Genomic DNA, 20,958 nt, shown 5'->3' with positions numbered 1-20,958 from the left:
TGTCTTAATGTAAATTTGTGTGTATATTCAAATTCACAATTTTTAAAAATAAAACATTTTATTGTTAAGAATATTAGGATCTTACAAGCACAAATTTTAAAAATTTTCTTGCTTAAGTCAAGCTTCTTTATTATGGTGAATTTACTATTAACAAAAAAAATGTCAGTGTGACCTTAAATACATAATAGTTATTCATCGCATCGTATCATAGGCAGCTTTCTGCGAATTCAAAAACAATTTCCAGGCCAACAAAACTGGTATCAATGCTATGATTTTTATTTCAATATTAGTAGAAAATTGTCTGTTATAAGATGCTATACATCATTTTACAGTATGGTTAAAAACCGGTTCTAACCCAGCGGATATTAATCGGTTTCAAAGTCATACGGATTATAATTCATTGTTCGTTTTAAAAAAAAACATTGTTCCTTTAATTTCTATTTTTATCTTTCTTTTCGTGAAAATATCATTAATTTTTAATATCGGTGAACTCATTGGTTTGAAAAAAAAGATTTCGGGGTTAATATCTTCAAAATATTGCCTGACCTCATTAATCTAAAATACCCAACCAAAATGAAAAGTTGAACACAAAGGCTTCTTTATTTATAGACAAAATACTCATAATGACCCTTTATAGACTCACCATTAAGAGCATAGGAACCTAGTAGAGTGGTTATCACAGTATCTTATTTGCGTTGGCAAGCTTAATGTTAAACTGTTTCATATAGCTATAAAAGACCCAAGAAATCGCTTAGATCTGAAACCATATTCGCATAAATAAGATGTCACTAGGACAAGGGGGTGGAGACCACAACTTTCTCATAAATTGAATAATACAACATTAAAGTAAAACCACAGCTGGGCGAAGCCGTACCCACCAAAGACCACAGCTCCTGGATTTTTTTGGGGTCACAGGCTTTCTTTATTTATTGAAGAGTGAAGCAACTTCAAAAATAATGATTTTTTTTGTTTATTGCATCAAATAATTTTCCTATTTGTTTTAAGAATAAAAGAATATCTTTCCAGTCTTGATTTTTTTATTTACTGGATAATTTTTAAAAGTATAGGATACGAAAAATACTTTTAATTATTTAAATCGATCTTTGGGCAAATTTAAACATTTTTAGAGTACGTCTAATGCTTTAAAACAAAATTCTTTACTTTTTCGCTACATTAAAATGTTTTTATGGTTGTTAAAAATTGCATGACTTATTTTTTTTTTGAAAGAAAGCTTCAATTACATTTTTAACCTATACAGTAAACAAAATTTTTATTAATGAATTTAATTTATATATCAATTCCATTTAATAAAATGACATAACATGAAGTGCATATTCCTTCTTGGTATTGCAAATTATTAGCTAATGTCACGGTAAACCTCTTTTTTTTCGCAGATTTTTTATGATTTAATCATGATAAGCCTGGCCTTTTTTACCTCTACGCACTCTAAAAAGTGACTTTCTCAGATGCTCATAGAGATAGAATGACATTTTTACTAAGATTCCTATATATTATTTTTTCCGTTGGTACTACTGTTTGAAGCATTTCATTAATACAATAAATGTTGAATTTTTCTGACTTCTATCAAAATAGATGGGTGAGATTTTTTGTGTAGTTTACTCTTATTAATTGGTATCAAGTCTTTAAACAGTCTGTTAATAATGCTCTATTGAATTTCTAGTGAAACGTGATTTATTAATCGCTATTTGGGATAGACGACTGAAGACCGTTATTATTGTTGTGAGCATTTTCTCTTTAAATCATTTTGTCTCTAATACTTTAAGTGCTTTATTATGATTAATATTGTGTAACTGGACAAATTGTCTCAAAAATCAGCGATGTGACGTCACAAAATTAGGGATTATCCATCTTTGTTTAAAGGGTTTTCATTCACACTTCTCCTCTCATCTCCCTCATTTTTATGACGTCACATGGCTGATTTTTAAGACACTTTGTCCAATTACGATATTGTTATCCTTTTTACAATTTACAAGCTTAAAATTGTTTATAATTCTATTCTATTCTTTATTTTTTACAGTGTCTAATCTATACAATTATCAGCCTTCCACGTGCGTTTTGACTTTTTTTGTGGATTTTTTCAATTTTGGTTTAAAGATGGTATGGGGATCAATTGCATTTTGTGAGAGTGTGTGAATGTATGTACTTTTTTATTAAATTGTAGCTCAACTACTCTATATTATTTTCTATATAAAACTAAAGGCAACGCCCCTAGGGCCTCTTAGAGAGAAAAGGGGAAGTCACTCTCCCTTATCTAAATTTTAGTTTTTAATAGTGAAACTATAAAAAAAAATTGGAGGGGTCACTTTTTTCTATTAGCGATTTCTCTTGGGATGGTGTTAGTAGTCTCTTTTAAATGGTCATAAACCTCACTGGGAGATTTAAGGAGCTATAATGTAAAGGAGAACAATATCGGTTCAGCAGTTAGCAATATCCTTTGGTTCATATAGGTAGACACTAGACATCCCGTTACATTATTATATATTAGTATCATTATTAATTAATCTTGAATTTTCTTTAAAAATTTTCAAATCAACTTTAAAGATCTATTTTCCATTTAGAAAAAAGTTGAGTTTCTAAAGCTGTAATCGTAGACTAATCATTTTTTTGCCACGATTAATTTAGTAGTTAACTTTTTACTTTGCACTGTTCTGAATGTTTTGATTCTTGGTATAAAATGTATGTATATGTGCAATACCATGGGTTTTGTCAAAAGTCGAATTTAAAATGTCATGAAAAATAATTGGTTATATCTAGCTAAATACAATTTTGCCTTATATTATTATGAAATAAACCGTTGACAGCAATTTTGTTTCTTTAAAAAGATATTTGTCTTTTCAGAAAATAATAATAGATACATTTTAATAAGAAAGATATTATTTAATAATTAATTTTGAAATCCTGTAAAAGTAACTGTCTCTATGGTTATAAATCCAAGTTTAAGTTAGTAAGCCTCTAGGGGCTCTTATATTCAAAGGGAATTGGAAGGGCATTAAAACAGCTTAAACCATCTCAGGAACTTTAAGATGTTTTCTCTAAAAGAGAAACATATCGGTTTAGCGGTTAGCGAGATTCTTCGACACAACCAAACAAAAGCTTAGTACTTTACATAATACGATGAATAAAAACTTTCAATTATTTTTTTCTTTATCATGACGTAATATGTTGAACTTTATCTTATCTGTTATTTTTGCCTTCCTTTCAATCAGATTGATAAGAACAGATTTATGTTCTTGTGGGATAAAGAAGTAAGTTTGTCACACCGGTGTCCTGGATAGGAAACAGGTTATTTTTTACATACGTCTTACAAGACCTATGTAGCCATGACCGGGAGACGATGACGGTTCAGTACATGACTTTCGTTAAATCACAGCTGATCATTTTTGTGGATTTTTTTGAAAAATACTTTTATACCCAAATTTTCATAGTTTTTCCCCAAAAAATCACAATTTTCTCACATTTGCAGCTTAGTTAGCCTAAATTTACGCAAGAAAAGTATAGTAAATACAGCTGAACCTAAGGACTGTGTTATCATCAATAACAAAATCTTTTAGAATCAATTAAATAATCTAAGATTTGTAGTCTAGAAATGAAATTAGAGTTATTTGAAGTTAATATTTGAATTGATGTCTTAACAGCATTTGTAATTATCTTTAAAAAAATATTTCATGTTACTGATGCATGTCTCATGACATATTATATTGTTAAAACATAGTTTCTAGCTGTGAAAAGACCTCCCTCTGAGGTTTGACTAATGAAGTTAATACAAACATGCTTCAGAAACAGCAATGATTTTGTTCCAAATATTCCTTGAAATATTAACAAGTTATCCTGCTCAATATTGGTTCCTGGCTGATTTGATGTCTCAACATCAAAACAATATCTGCTTGGGGTATAACAGATGTCCATGTTGCCATGTTCAAAGTCCTATAATACCATATATACAAGGCTACAATTGAATATAGAACCAGTCCCTGGTTTAAAAGGGCTTGCAGAAGGTTAATATATCTGGTCTTGATTGAGTCTCGGCCCTTTGTACACACTGGTTGTCTTTACTACTGATTAAATGTGAGAACCATGATAAACACTCTTGTTCTTTGAAGCAAGATAGTTTTAATTGGTTCAAATTAAAGATACATATTGGATTCTAAGCTGGATGGATAATTTGTAAGTTAGTGTATTCAAACATTGTGTTGATATGACTCATGAATGTAAGAGCAGCTAAATAACAGAAAAGCACTTGGCTTGTAGCTTGAAGAAAATATTAGTAGCTTATGACTAGAGTGAATGTGAATGCTGGTTACATATTCATAACTGGATTTCATTCAAGTGTGGGTTTCAATAGTGACTTTAAGACCCAATTTGAAAATTAAACACAGGCAAGTTTTCTGTCCTAAGCAGATCAATACTACCCTTCCTAAAAGCTGCCAGTAGTAAAGGGACCTAGGAAGGTGTTAAACAGGAAGACCACAATATAGAATTGGCAAAGCAAGAATAAAGGGCAGTTTGAATATCAAATGGTGTTAGATTTGGAATCATAGACCACCTGACTTTAGCATATCAAACAGCAGAGTAGGCGGAAACCATGTTGAATTTCTGAGTAATAGAGAATGAGAGGACAGGAGCTCTTAGCTAAAGTAACTAAGGTAAAGGAGTCTTAAAGACCATGTAGCTAGATGCATGGCAGTCTAGGCTTTCACCTATGAAAAGATATCTCATGACAGTAACTGGTTGATAGGAAACCAAAGGAAGTGAAAAGTAAGAATACTTAAAATTTTATTCTGAAACTTGAGGTAATCCCTTTATATGGCAAAAGTCAAGCCACAAGTTCAATAGCAAACAAGTACCAGAACGGGAAGTTGAAAGAAACTTTGAAGAAAGAGTCAAAAGTGTGAGAAATTGATGATTAACAAACAAGTTCTGAATTCTAAACTAACTTTCATCAAGATTTATAGGCTAGGTGAACCATGTCAGCAAGCTAGAATAGAGGTCCAGCTATACCAGGTTTGAGAGAGGTACCCTGTTTTGTGGTGGAAGGACTGTATTATGAGGCATACTTGTTAAAGTTGAAGGACATGGATGGTAACTTCAAGGTCTTGAAACATGGATCAAGAAGTTTAACAAGTGGGTTAATTGGAGAGAAAGTTTTTGTGAAAGAAATTTGAGGGTAAAAACATTATGTTGCTTAGTCAAACACAAAGTCAGATAGATTGAATCATGTTGAAGCCAGGTGAAAGCCTATGGAGGCCAGAAGCTGTTCTGATGTGCAATTTTTTTAACATTAATTCAAAATAATTAACTCTTACTCAATTTCTGACTACAAATCTTATTCCATTGATTCTGAAAGATCTTGTTATAGGTGATAACACAATCTTTAGTACAGCTGTTACTTATTATACCTTTCTTGCATAAATTTAGGCTAACTAAGCAGCAAATGTGAGAAAATTGAGATTTTCATGGAAAAAACTATGAAATTTTGGGTAAAAAAGTAATTTTTAAAAAAATCCACAAAAATGATCAGCTGTGATTTAAGGAAAGTCATGTACTGAACCGTCATCATCTCCTGGTCATGGCTACATAGGTCTTGTAAGACGTATGTCAAAAAAAACCTGTTTCCTATCCAGGACACCGGTGGTCAGTCACAAAATGGAGAGTAAATTGAACTATTTATCCTTGCCTATTTGTAAATGTTGCTGTGCTAATAATGTGCTAAATGGAACATTAATTGTTTCTTTCTCCTTGCATAATTATAAATGTAGCTGAGCTAACATAATATTTGTAAATGTGGCTGTTCTATTCATGTGCTAGATGGAACAACGCTGATATCTTCAGCAGTGCTACTCATGTGCCAAATTGAAAGTCATTTAACTTATATGTTTCTCCCATAATATTTGCAAATTTGGCTGTGCTAATCAAATCATGTGCTAAATGGAACACTTATCTACTTATCTGTTTCTCCCTTAATATTTGCAAATGTGGTGTGGTGTGTGTATGCTCGTGTGCTAGATGGAACATGTATTTACTTATCTGTTTCTCCCTTAATATTTGCAAATGTGGGGTGTGGTGTGTGTGTGCTCGTGTGCTAGATGGAACAAGATGAACTGAAAATAGTTGCCGAATGTGAACGCAGTTTCCTGGGTGTTTCCTCATCCTAGCTCAATATTTACTACTATCTACAAATCTTCAAACTTCCCTTAAAAAATCAAAATTTGAATGTATAAACGATTTATACATTATAAATTTGAATTTTTTAAATTTTGATTTTTTTTTGAAGTTTGAAGCTTTTTTAGCTAGTAGTAAATATTGAGCTAGGATGAGGAAACACTCAGGAAACTGCGTACACATTCGGCAACTATTTTCAGTTCATCTGGAACAACGGTGACATCTTTAGATGATGCACTACCAAGAGAGATTTTAAATTAGAAACATGATTATATTAATTTGTTTTTAGAAATTTTTTTAAGTCTCATTGTTTGAATATCTAATGACCAAATTGTTTCAAAGACAGAGAATCAAAAATAGGAACAGTGCATGTGGAAAATTTTATACCACCAAAACTTAGATCAGTAAAAAGCTACTGACAATATTTAATTAGTTTAGACAAAGGATGAAATAATCCATATATAAGATTGCAAATATGAGTCTTATTTAATTTAGTCTACTACAATACTCAAGAAGAGATGCACTACTAATACCACAAAAATGAATGATAGACTTATTATGATAAACCTGTATACATTTAATTTTAGTTTTTTCTTTATTACAAACTTTAAAAATGGCGGCAACGCCACCAACATCTAGGGATATCAGCCAACAATAATCTTTTATTAAAAAACAATGCCAAAATGTAATATGCATGAACAAAAACTTAACTTCCTTGATTATTGCAGAACGATCTATCCAGCAATTTATTGATTTAGTCAATAGGCAGACAAACATCATGTTACTCTAGCATATCGAATTTTAATGGTGATGTTAAGACGACACTTCTAGTTTGTACAACCCAATCAAAATATAATAAAAGCAGATTTTTCATTTATTATTTTAATGATATCGCTTGAAAAAATATCCTTTTTCAAGCGATATCTGCAGTACTAAGTCTATTAAAGCTTGACATACATATGTGTATAATTTAGAATGATATAATGTCACATACCTAATATAATATGTATATTGTATCAGGGAGGGAGGGGACATTAGGATATTTATTATATTAGTCCCCATTGTTTTTTTTCATTTGTTAAATCAATTTAATTGAATTTTGATTGGTTGCCTTATTAAGTTGAGTGTCCAACAGTGATATATAAAATGGCTAATTTTGTGTATTGTCATTGGAGATTTATCGGCCATTGTCTTATTCCTTTAGATCCCTGACATTATATATATGTATGTTATGTATAGTCATATAGGATACATTTATGTCTCTGTGAGTACACAGTACATAAAGTTTCTTGAAATGTCTCTAAATATCTAATATAATTCAGAATTATTATCAAAACAACACATAGTGTATATAGCTCAAAACGGTTATGGATTCCTGATTAATACCTTTGTAGGTAATTGATAACAGAAGGACACTAACATCTTAATTATTGCAGACAACCATCCCTTTGATTGTACGACCTTTGTCTGAAAGTCCTAACTGCGCATGGCAATAAGTTGCTCCTGTTTTTGGCCAACGTATTTCCAAAGTCTTTCTTATTATGTCGTGCATCTGATATATCAGCAGTAGGTACAACTTCTAACTTGTTTATTTATAACGTCGCTTATGCCAAGATTCGAACCTTTCTCCTAGCTCCCCAGTGACGAGTGGATGTGCAACGTCTTACGCTACAGTCATGATGGGTTTATGAATAGGTATACTTATATTTTTATGTGATTCTACTTGTTAATTTTGAGGGGGTAAAATAAAGGGTTTCAAAATTTGAGGGTGGTAAACACCACTTTATCCCTACCCTTGGACGTCAGTGAACAGAGTTAATTTTTATGGTACTGTGAAGCAAAACTCGGTTTTATGGGCCCAACCTGTATTTGTAGGGTTCTAAGACATGCTTAATGAATGTGTTTATTTATTTATTTGCAATACCATTGTTTGCACGACCTTAATTTATTTACCATGAGCTTTTTAAAAATGTATGTTAATTCATTACAGCAAGAAAAAATACACTAGCCATAGCTAAAAAATGAAAAATAATGTATTACCAATTTGCATATGACCAAACAATATACGTCTTTTGATACATTTTATGCCCAGAATAAATAGTTGATTAAATACCTTAAAACCTAGATAAAAATTTTTTTTATTTTAAAAAATATAATTATTGTCATCGCTAATGTCTAAAATTAAGTTTTTTGTAAGTTTTAAAGAACACTAGTTCATTGAAGCTTTGAGCCTCATAACTTACGGAAAATATATTGAAGATATGTGTTTTGTGAATGAACTTACAGGGATCTTAAGGGATAAGATATAGGCCAATAAATTGATGTACATCCCCAATGCTGATACACAAAATTACCCCTTCTGATGATTATAATTAGTGGTTAAAACGTTTGGGCACTCTACTCAATAAACCAACCAATCAAAAATCAACTCAGTAATGATTATGTTAGACTAAAAATAGAACTAAAATTAAGACCATAAGTAAATTATTTTTTTTTAAAGTAAAAACAAAAAACCTAGAAATAAGGAAAAACAAGAATTTATTTTATTCAATGTTATTTCTAACCACTTTAGATAAAGTGATTGAAATATCATTATAACAAATTATCATCAGTTATGTTACTGGTTATCATAAGCAACCAGTAAATCAATTATTGTCAATTTTGCTATAATTGAAATGAATTATGATTAAAATATGCTGAATATATTACACCACCTTCCTTCCACCCCTTCATGGATGGGTTCTATCAAAAAAGTATAACAGTATTATAAACATAAGGTTCAATGCAAGCAAAGCCTCATTATTTACTGTAATTCTACAGATTTGATTAAATTTAAGAATCAATTTTACTATGAAGTATGTGTGTGGTTTTATATGTATTGGGACATTAGACCAATTCACTTTTGACTAACAATAAATTTGATTACTTAAAAAATTGTTTTTTGAAAGATTTGTTCATATTTTAATAAAATTAAATTTTATAAAATGTTTCTATAAAAGAAATAGCAAAGCTGTCATCATGAATAAATAATTAAGTTTATATAAAAGACAAACACTATCTTTGATAACAGCGGAAAAATTAATTGGCTTAAAATCAGTCAAGGAGCAGTCTGAATTTATATGTTTTCATATCAACATGAAGCGTTTTTTTGGGGGGAATTTACACAAAACAAACATGTTGAGTAGATTTTTATTTGATAAAAAAAAGGACAATCTTATTTCAAATAGCTTCTATTCTAAAACATGAAAAATAGTATTATGATTACTCTAATGTAGATCTGCATGTGTGTGTGTGTGTGTATGTAAATATTCGGAAACTTGTCAAAGAATTTATCCTTGAGTGATCATGTAATACACCAGTTCTTAGTATATTTCTGCACACACACACACACACACACACACATACATACACACACACACACACACACACACACACACACACACACACACACACACACACACACATATATATAAATGAGCATGCAAAACACCTAAATAAAATAGAAAAAGAATGATTGAAAAATTATAGTAAAGTTTGTTTATGTATACTGAGAAAATTTACTAAAGCTTTTTTCCACCAACTGAATTTTAAAATTCAGAAACATTAATTAATTAATTAATTATTATATTATTGGAATTAAAATCTAACTAAAGTTCAAGAGCTTTGAAGGAGCTACAAATGGATTGACTTGTGAGGAGTTGGGCTTTTATTAACACTGCTTTTAACATGTTCAGTGAACTAAAATTAGATGAACATTATTTGTGGTTTTGTGAAATACAGAAGCACACACACATGCACACATACACTCGCTGTAATAAGCTCATTCTAGTTAATTTGTAAGAATCCAAGGTTTGAATTTGAAAGATGTAACTGCACTTATACACAATAGTTTAAACTTAATGTTAAATGTGCAAAATTATTTTTTATATTCAAGCTAAAAAAAATTTCATTATATCAAACAGTTTTAAAACAAATTTATTCATGCAATTATACTATGAACTCGATTTTTAACCAAATGATTCTTAAAATGATTTGACACTATAAAGCATAAAGATTATGAGCTTTCTATAACTTTTTGGTTTCAGACGGTTTAACAAGTTGTTTCGTAAATTCTTCAAATCCTATTATTTTTAGAACTGGATTAGAACTGTTTTTTAGCCATACTGAAAAAAAACATGCATCGTATCGTTTCATTGACAAATTTCCACGAATGCTAAAATCAAAATAAGTTAAATTGGCTCTGGAATAAATCTTATTATTATTTTTATTTTACTATCCGCGATAAATAACTGTTTCCTTATTTTGATTTGTTTATTTTGCGTTGCTCTTATAAAAGTTGTCATCCTTGTTTCATATAAGCTAAGCATAATGGGGACATTTTGTAGTAAATGCCCATCTTCTTCTCTCCATATAGCTTGTAGGCATTTACTTTGAATAATATGGAATATATTCAATGTAAATTGGTGTACAAGTATGTGTTTATGTTTGGTACTTATAACCTTTATGTTCATATATTAGCACAAAAAAGTGATTTTAGTTAGCTATTTTAAACGCAACGTTTTTTTATTCGTAGCTTTTTTTGCCTTTAAGGGCTGATAATGTGCCATTAAATCTAATATCAAAAGTAGTACGTACGGTTTTTGTTACCTGTAGCTTAAGATTTGAGAACTACTTAACCGATTTTTTAGTTTTAGGCTATTTTATTTACAGATTCAACAGAGGGGTTTTAGGCTATTATTTTTTCTAAGAAAGTTGGGGTGCAGCCGTTGGTAACGGAAAAGAACTAAATCAAAAGTGGGGTTCAAAATTCAACAATTATATTAGCCAATAGAATTACGTGTTGGAAGATTTTGTTTGCAATTTTGTATGAACAATATTTTCTCCTGGGTTAATTTTACCAACCTAACAGTCACAAACCCTTTTTCCATATTTCAAAGAAACTTATGTTTATTAGCCTTAAGAGAGAAACTCTAAGATGACTCTGTAATATGAAATAGTGGCTAAAATTCAATTTATTTTTATCGTTAATTCAGTGGCGTGCACAGCAATTCACCTGAATAGTTTCGAACCATAAGGAGATGAAAAAAGGCAGGCCTTAACCAATTTCAAATTTAAGGGGGGTGATCTAACCCCCTTACCGCACACCAGTGGATCTTTTGGGTCTGTATAGAAACCAAACTGTCTTCAACGTCTTTTTTAAGAAACAACGCCTGACAAAACTTTAGTTTTGTATTTTTCTTAATCAAAATAATATAAACCTTGAAACTATTGCTTTTAGTTATATTTCGAATCACATTACTGAACAAACCTCAAGATTTTTAAAGTTTTATTTTATTGTTTCGTCATTTATAGAAATTATCATCTTTATTTCATGTCTTCGCTTTAATTCCTTCCATCTACATATTTCCACAATAATTTCTCGTCTTATGTCATACAAACTTTGAAATGTACATAAATATTTGTGTATATATGTAAGTCTCCCTAGCTTATATGCGGTAATTTAACTAGAACTACTAGTAGATCTTCAATATCCCCCCATCCTCAATCATACAAGTTTAAACCTTTAGTTTAACACATTTTTGATATTTATCAATTAAAATATTCCTATGTAGGTAAATATGTTATATCGACTCTAAGGCTCAAAACTAAAAAATTGAGAATAGTCCCTTTCGTGGCAACGCCCCTTAAGTAGCGATTCGTCGTATTTTTAAAATGGCTTTTGATAGGTTATTTTAGGTTAGGTTAAGTTATATTGGGTTAGGTAATTGCCCCACAGGGTTAGGCAATTGGTACCGCAGGGTTAGAGCCCCCGCAGGGGCTGGAAATAGGAGAAAAGCTACTGTGAAAAAAACGAAGAATCGCCCCTTAAAAAGCTTTTCCACGAAAGTTATAATACCCCAAAAAAAGTTACTACAACTTAAAGCTATTATGATATTGACATAATGACTCTAGTTGATGTAAAGTTTGACATTGAGTAAGTTGACATATGGGAAAGGGTGATATATAATCCAATGTTATGCATAAGGATTCTACCTAATATGCTATATGCTATGTATTCCTAATGCTCATGTACTTGAGCTGTCTATAAGTGCATAATTATCTGTGGGTAATGTTTCTTAATGAGACATCTCCCTCCCTTCCCAATTATATATGGGTATACATACACCCCGTTTAGTTTCAGTTACAATATTTATAAATTTCTTAAATTTTAATATCAAAATTTGATAATCTTTATTTTGTTATTGATTTCCGTTTTCGAATGTTTATTTCCTTTTCTATACTTTAAGCATAGATTCTCTATAATTGTACATTCGTCCGTCAACGAAGGCTTCTTGGATGCCTGAATCTTTTTTCGTGTATTCTATATCAAAATATTTACAAGATTTAAAGAAATGCTGAATATGTCATATTTAATGATTTTTTGACAATATATACAAGATTATCTTTTATTATCTCTATAATTTTTTTTACATTTTCCTGTCCTAATAAGAATTTGTTTAATTTTAGGTTCACTTGGACTGGAGCTGCAGCGTTTGAAATCCTGGCGGAAAGTGTTCCAAGGTGGTGTGTTTGTAGAGCCACATATGCCAGAACTCAGAGAGTTTAAAAACTATTTCTTGTCTGCTTTACAGGTAAATATTTTTTCTTTTTGGATTCTAGGGATCTAAGGGTATAAGACAATAGCCGATAAATTGAGTTACATCCCAAATGATGATACACAAAAGTAGTTAAAATGTTTGAACACTCAATTAAATCAATCAACCAATCAAAATTCAAGTCCCCAAAGTTGTTAAGCCAACGAATAAAAAAAACGATATCATAAAACTTTGGGTACTTGTGTAATAAACAGCCCATTGCCCCCTCCCTCTCTCTCTGGTTGATTCCCTCAAAGTACCTGAACGAGCAAAAAATCTGTCCTCCATCCCCTAGTCTTAAAGAATAAATTGAAAATAATGGCAGGGGGTAGTTCTTCATTTGTTAGTTTAATACTTTAGGTTAGGTAAGGTTATATTGGTCTTTTGTAAGCCCTACAGGGTGAGTGAAAATACAGGGTATTTGCCCAAAAATGTTTCAATTTATTTACCAAATTCATTTAACCTCTTCAAAAATTTGAAGAAAATTAAGTTTATTAATGGGAAGATTATTTGTATTTAATAAGGCAATTATTATCCATAATGTTCTCATATTAGATTAACACCCTCCACCCCTTTTCCCAGCTGTCAGTGAGTTATCAGGCCATTACTTAATTCTAATTAGATTTGAACTGTCTATATAAGGTTAGAAAATTTGCACTTAATTATGTATACACCACACACTCTCACAATCCTATCCCTAATAAACTTGAAAGCATTACAGAAGTTTTAAAGGGACTTATCAATAATAAATATTAAAAAGTTTTAAGTTAATTCTTATACCAAAAAAAGAAGAAAAGTTGAATATTATTTTTGGTCATCTGGGCTCAGAAAAAAGATATATGTCGCGTCCCTAAGCATACTCGAAATACCAGGGATCTAATGGATAAGACAATGGCCGATAATTTGATGTCCATGATGATACACAAAATTATACCTTCTGTAGATTACAATTAGTGGTTGAAACGTTTGAATACATAACTTAAAAAACCAACCAATCAAAATTTAATAATACTCCCTAATGTTGTTAAACCAACGAATACGAAAACGTTTTTTTATGAATCTTTGGGACCTTGTGAAATAAACAGCCCGGCCAATTTCCCCTCCCTCCCTGTGCAGAAATATTCGTTTTAAAGGAAGTCCCGCTTAAATACATATAAAGTAATATTTTTTGTGCAAAAAATTGTCGGCATTTCCTAGACTTTGAAAAGCCAATAAATAAACTCTTTTATGAACTTTGTTTAAAATCAATTAATTTAAAATCAATACTCTGCCTATATATGAACTTCCTTCTTCTACAGTTGGGCAGTTGAATATATTGCCCCTTTATTTCAAAGATGTGTATATTGTTTTCTGTTTGAAATTCTAAAAATTTAGATATTAAAATTGTTTAAAAACAATATGATATTTGAAATTAGTAATATCACTTTTTATTGACTTTAACAAACATTAATGATTAAATAACATTATAACTAAAAAAAAGTAGCCAATGTATAATCTTATTTTTGTATTTGATTTAGCATTAAAGTTAAATTTGTCAGGTGTTAAGATTTCGGATCATATCAAAGTTTATGCGAAAAATTTGTCTTTTGTAGCTGACAAATTTAGGGGAAATGCCAAACTAAATTTACATAAAAATAGATGATATTTATTTTCAGAGTAGTATTTATTCTATAATTTTGAAGTATTAAACAATTTCTCTCTTAGAAAAACTATATGTTTTCAACTTCCCAACTAAAGAAAACTATTAATAACTTAAGTGAATGGGTAAAAGGAAGGTTCAAGTACAAATTAGGTGCAGTAAGGATTATATAGTAGACAAATATATTAACAAGAATAAGTTTATACATTAATATATGCATAGATTTACATCACTAAGGGATTATCTATCTCTTTTTTAGGGGGGTTCTTTCCCACTTCTCCTCTCATCTCCCCCATCTTTAAGACGTCACATGGCTGATTTTGAAACACTTTGTCCAACTACTGTATGTATGTCCTCAAAGATCTTGAAAATGACTCGACCAATGGTTTAACAATTTTCAGGGAAGTTTCCTTTCGTCAAAGGAAAAGTTTAAGATATTATAAGGAGGTACAAACCTCCCCCCTTGGATTATGACATTTATCCGATGTGAATTCTTAAAAAAAATTTTGCCCCACTAAAATCAGTTAGGCAAACTAAAAATCTAGAGGAGATAATTTTGCCCCACTAAAATTTAGTGGGGCAAACTGATTTTAGTGGGGCAAAAGTTTTTTTTAAAAGTATTCACCTCAGTTTTCAGCAATATTTCACAGACAATTTAAAAAAAAGTACTATTTTGTTTCACGTTGCAAGAACTAAAAGTTTTTTTAAAATATAATCCATGAAAATGGTTAGTTAAGGAGTTGCTTCGTTCCCAAAATTTTGGTGAGGGAAAGAATTGCATTTAATTTACTATTATACTATATCACAGTGCAGTGCATAAGGAAGGGAGACAATGGGTTAGGCAAACAGAGAGTGGGGCAGGGGTAGTTGTGGGGTGGGTGGGGCAGGAGATTAAGCTACAAATAGGCAATTTATAATAATTCTCCAAGTTCATGATTGATATTAAGAATAATTGAAATGCGGTAAACAGTTCCGCATTTATTGGTTTTCTGCAGGGAGTTCAAGGATAAGGCACCTAGAAAATATTTTAATGTTATAAGTATATACATCTTCTTTTTTTTTTCTTTCTTTGGTAAAAATAATAAAAGTACGCCAACAGACAATACATTGATTAAAGCGTTGTATATACATATTTTTATCTAAACCGATTTTATCTGTTGTAAAAGATAATCGAATCCTACTATCCCTATCTTTCAATAACAGAGTAAATATAATATAACAATAGACTATAGGTTTTCAGGGTGGGAGGGGTCAATGACGATTAATTATGTCTATAACCCTTTCTTCATTAAATATTTACCAACTTACAAAACAAAAGCTTTTCTAACAATCAATTCTACCAAAAATCACGAAACCTTTGGAAGTAAGATGGGGTTATATCTTGTGTTTTTATGTAACTGAAGAGGGGGTGGGTAAGTAGGGGGGGGGGGGGAAAGGGGAAGGGGGTTGTGGGGGAAATTTTCCTTTAGAATTGTTTGTCAGAATCACATTCCCTTTTCCCTTGGAATCATTATATTACATACTGTATAATTCTCGCTAAAAGTAATGTTAAAAATTTCAAAAAAGTTTAAAATAGATTTCTAATTATAGTCAGGATAACAATTTAAAGAATTTTATATAATTCCTTTGTAAGATTTCATAGTCCATCAAATTCAAAATTGAAATAATTTGTTAAGTGTACTGATCATAAATAAGTATCATTTCAATAATCCTTATTGCAATTTAAGAAATTCTAAAGGAAAATTAGGCAGGGAAGATTTTAATTTGTTTTAATCTTGTAACATTGGTGTATTGTATAATGTACATATATTTATGGCATTCGTATGTTTAATTCCCGAAAAATTCCCGTAAACAACGGGTATACAAAAATAAACTTTTAAACATTAGCCATTACGATAGCGTTTTAGATTTCGTTAAAGTCTCTTTTCAAATTTCTTCTTTTTTGTCTATTAAATCTAACATTTAGTAGGTTGGAAATCTTGTAATAAATTTAAAAGACTGGTCCGAATTGGTTGCACTTTTTAGGAAAGATGTATGTCTGTCTTCAAGGTATTTTAGGCGATTTCTTTTACTCTGCCAGCCTTTCCTAGAGGCTAGTGGCGAAGCAACTAATAAAATATATTTAAAGCATATTTTTATGTCTATTGCAATATAATTGCGAATAGAATATTTATGAGGTGAAAATATCAATCCAAAACCACAAAATATTAAACTAATAATCAGGGCTCGGCAGCCGCACTTCAGCCGCAACTAAGTCTTAAATTTAAACCTAATTGTATGCGTTGTAATTTTTCTTTTTTAAAAGAAGGGGTTGCAATATATGGGTCAGGTTTAGACTTCCTGGTGATTTTTAGAATTGTAAAAAGATGATTTTCCCGAGGCTTACAGACGCGCGAGCCCTGTTTATGATTACCCACTTCTCTTTCCTTCATAACTCTTTAACCAAAGACAAATGAAAAAGTTCTAAAATTGTAACCGCAATAATATTAGATATAATGCATGTAGGCAAAGATGCTGACATTTATTCTGAAAAATAATAAATTGTCGAACTTGTCAATTAATTTCTTATCATATCTTTAAATCCAGTTTCATGAACAAATTGGTTTATCGTCCAATTATCTTTGTCTCTCTTTTTTTGTCTTTACTAAAGGATTTCGCTAACCGCTGAACCGATATGGTTCTCCTTTACAGTGTACCTTCTCATAGGGACTAAGAAGGATTATATCTATTTTGGGGGAGAGTACAACCCTCCCAAGAAAAATCACCCTCCCTCCCAAAGTTTTTTTCCTTCAAATTTCTTTTTAAAACTAGAATAAAAAAAGGGTAGTCGAAATCAACCCATACTGATATAAAATAAAAATAAAATATATAGACACTATAAACTTAACTATTACCTGATATATGCTTGAGGCTTTTTTTTATTTAAAAATGCAAATTTTGTGCATTTGTGAAAATTAGCATTCCCGCAAGAAGATTTTGTACTTTATGATGTCATATTTAGTCAACAATAGGTTAGATAATAAACATCCTTGCAAAAAAAAGCATAGAATTTTTTTCCTTCAAAAATAAAAAGCTTATATCACACTTTAGGTAACGCGCTTGTCGTCGGGCAGGTTATAGGTTCGAATCTCGGCTTAACATCACGTCATAATTAATGTCATTAAAAATGGTTCCTACTGCTGCTATGTCTATGCCTTAACCCAAAAACAGGCGCAACTCTTTATCATGCACAGTTTTGACTTCCAGGCAAAGTTACTACAATCAAAGAGTTGGCTGGTGGGTGTTTCTAAATCTAATACCTTGGGTATTTTGACAGAAAAGAAGAGATTTGGTTTCCCTTAGTAATCCTTGGTTGTTGGACATGACGTTAGAGTGTCATGGACAGCAACCTCGCCCGTATAATGTTATTGATAAGGTTATAGCACTTTAGGTTTTTCCCTCCAAATTAAACTTTAAACTTATCAAACAATTATTTAATTAGTTTGTTTAGTAAAAGTGCAAAAATCAACTTTTTAACTACTTTAATGTCTTTATGTTTAATATTTGTTTTTGTATAAAGTGAAAGTTTAAAGAAAGGGGAAGAAATTTATTATACTATTATCCCAATGGGGACAATTATTGGTGTGTGGTCAAAGCACTGAAATTATCCCCACTTTGGGTTCCTTCCTCCCAGGAAAAACCAATCTTTGGTTTTCGTGGTGAGAGCTAAATAATTTCACAGATTTTTTTCAATTTTACTCTGCGGGTTTTTCTTGCAAATTATTTAAAGGGACATAAAAAATTTGGAACCAAGATAGAACTTTTTCTATCCTATTATTGAAAGTAGTACGGTATTTGTCTGTACCTTAAGGTTTTGAAATTGGGTTCTACATTTTAGATAACCCTCACAAAAGTTTAGGCTATTTTCTGCCCTTTTTTAGACTCTCTTAAATACAAATAGTTAGTAATAATTTTAAAAAATGATTTATATTTAAAGCATCACATTCAAAAAGCTTGAATTATGATCCACACAAATCATATATAATTTTGATTTTAGTGTTAAATATATTTTTGATTCAATCCTTTTTTGTTTTTAAAACATTTTTATCATGATATTGGTTAAACATTTATAACATAGCGAAGGAAAATAAAGTGCGATGTTTAAAAGCAGCGAAGCAACTCTATAATTCAGTCCTATAAATGTAAGCATATATTAAACAGTATCATGAATTTTGTAATTTTGCAAAAATTCAAACAAATTGGGTGTTTATTTTTTGCAGCAACTTAATAATCAGAGTCTAGAGATTACAAGCGTTCAAGCTCTATTATTTGCAATTATTTAAAAATTTGTCTTTAAACATTACATGTACTTACCAAATACGAAAATTTCTATATTATTTCTGTATATTAAATTTTACTATTAGATTTTAATTTTAGTTGCGTCAAGTCTTATGAAAAAATTAGTCCTTGTTAAAAGATACGTTTTATCAGTACTGTTGTAAAAGCTAAAAATGCATTAAATTATCTCATTATTGCATTCTTAAAGTTATAAAGATTGTCAAGCCAAAAAAAAGTTTTAAATGAGTTTCCCGTGTAAAAAAAGCTGTACCTTTTTAGTAGTATAACGTTCTTCTAATTTTTAGCAATCTTCTTTTTAAGTTCACATGTAAGAACAGTTTTGTTGAAGCGAAGCAACTCTACAAGTCAGCCTTGTCTGTCTGTAATGCTTTGTGCAATGAAAACGTCTTTCATTCTTCGTTCTAAACAAGTCATTATTTCACATTTCCTCTTTAAACTTTCATCTCATATGTCTAGGTGCTTAAAAAGTGTACACGGAAAATAACTTACATAATTGTATTTTGTTTCCTTGGTAAATAATTTTGTGTTTCCAATTATCTAATTGTCACATGTTTAATTTGTATTCTGCTTCGTTACTAGAATTTAAAACTGTCCTTGTTCATTCTTGGAAAGACAAAAGAATTTGAAACGGAACAATTTTAAGAAGATGTTTTCTCGTATTCATTCGAATCCGGTGGATAGGAACCGGTTCTCATCCATACGAAAAAACTATGTCTAGCATCGTATTATATCCAGTTTTCTACGAATATAGAAATGTACAATCATAAGATTAAAACCAGTTTTTTTAGCCGGTGCCTCCGGCACCTCGGGGCTAAAAAAACTAGTTTTAATCTTATAATTGTACATTCTATATCCGCGGAAAGCCGTTTATAATACGATGCGAGAAATAACTATTATATTGTGTTTCCTTTTAGCTCCTCTATCTTTAGAAACATAATTGAACTTAGGCTAATTATAAACAATACACTATGTTTTATAATGTTTTAATAAAATTGAATGTCTTGCTCATAAATTTAGTTTTTTTTTATGAATTCAGTGTGATTTTTCATGTATTTGGAATAAGAAGAAAAAGTGTAATTTTTTTTAAAATCTTCCAAACCTTACAAAAATCGTCGATGTTTAAACATTGAAAAAAAAACTAACCTAGAGAAATATTGAAAAAATCTGCTTTAGTTATGATTAATTATAATTAGTTACCAACTTGTATAGTAGCTTTGTTGCTAAAAAATGTTTTAAATTTTGTATATTCAAATATTCTAAAAATATTCATTGTATCTTTGTCTGCGTGTCTCAAAAATTTGTTTGGATTTATAGAGAAAGAAAAATTTAAAAAAAGCAAATAAGGTAAATTAATGTTTTTCAAAATAATAAGAGTTGATAGTCCAAACGTAACATAAAATTTTAAAATCATCATAGCTTTTTGTTGATTTTGGTTGAACTTTTCCACTTATCAATCTAAGAGGAAAATACAGTTATAGATTTTTTAAAATCTACCAGTTTTTGACAGATTAAATTTGATATGAAATAAGATGTTGAGATAAATTTATCAATTACCAAGATAAACCATCAAACTGCGGAAATAATGTATCAACAAATTTTGGCTGAGATTAAACCATACAATTCAAATTGATCATTATTGATAACATAAAAAGTATTTGGTATAGAATCTAATATTTAATATGTAATTTTCTTTGTTAATTCATGAAACAATGAAAATCATATCCATGGAATATTGAAGCTTAAGATTAAACACCAATCAAATAAAAAATAACAATATACCCTAATATAGAGGTGATAAAGATGTACCAGTTTTCTCTTTTTGCATGGAATTACAAGTCTTGGATAATGATATTGCACCAGATTTTCGACTTGTAATAAAATGGTACTTCCTGCTGGCTGATTTACCCCCTCACCTTTACCCTTACTGGAGGAACCTACAACCTAATAAATGAACAGTATATTATTAAACAAATTTATTTTTAAAAAAACCCTGTCATAATATCAATGCATTATAAATATATCCATTCTTAAATACTTTTACAGTCGGTCATACGCGTCTGACATGTCCTAATTTAATAATTGCTGCGCTACTAACAAGTATCTGATAAAGGACTTCCTTGATTCTCAACAAAGATAAATTTAACAACAAAATTTCAGTTTGTTTAA

General features: G+C 30.3%; 1 protein-coding gene across 1 annotated transcript in view; it reads left to right on the top strand.

The window, feature by feature from the left end:
• The window catches only part of LOC145313219 (metabotropic glutamate receptor 8-like), a 156,071-nt gene that overhangs the window by 57,660 nt on the left and 77,453 nt on the right, over positions 1 to 20,958 (top strand). Inside the window, exon 11 of the mRNA XM_080152517.1 lies at positions 12,688 to 12,812. Within this exon, the coding sequence (XP_080008643.1) occupies positions 12,688 to 12,812 (125 nt within the window). The remainder of the gene's footprint in view (positions 1 to 12,687; positions 12,813 to 20,958) is intronic.

This window comes from Acartia tonsa, chromosome 3, assembly GCF_053477335.1.
Source record: "Acartia tonsa isolate MP-2025a chromosome 3, ASM5347733v1, whole genome shotgun sequence".
NCBI classification, from domain to species: Eukaryota; Metazoa; Arthropoda; class Copepoda; order Calanoida; family Acartiidae; genus Acartia; species Acartia tonsa.
The sequence above is the reverse complement of the archived record's forward strand: the minus strand, read 5'-3'. Positions and strand labels throughout refer to the sequence as shown.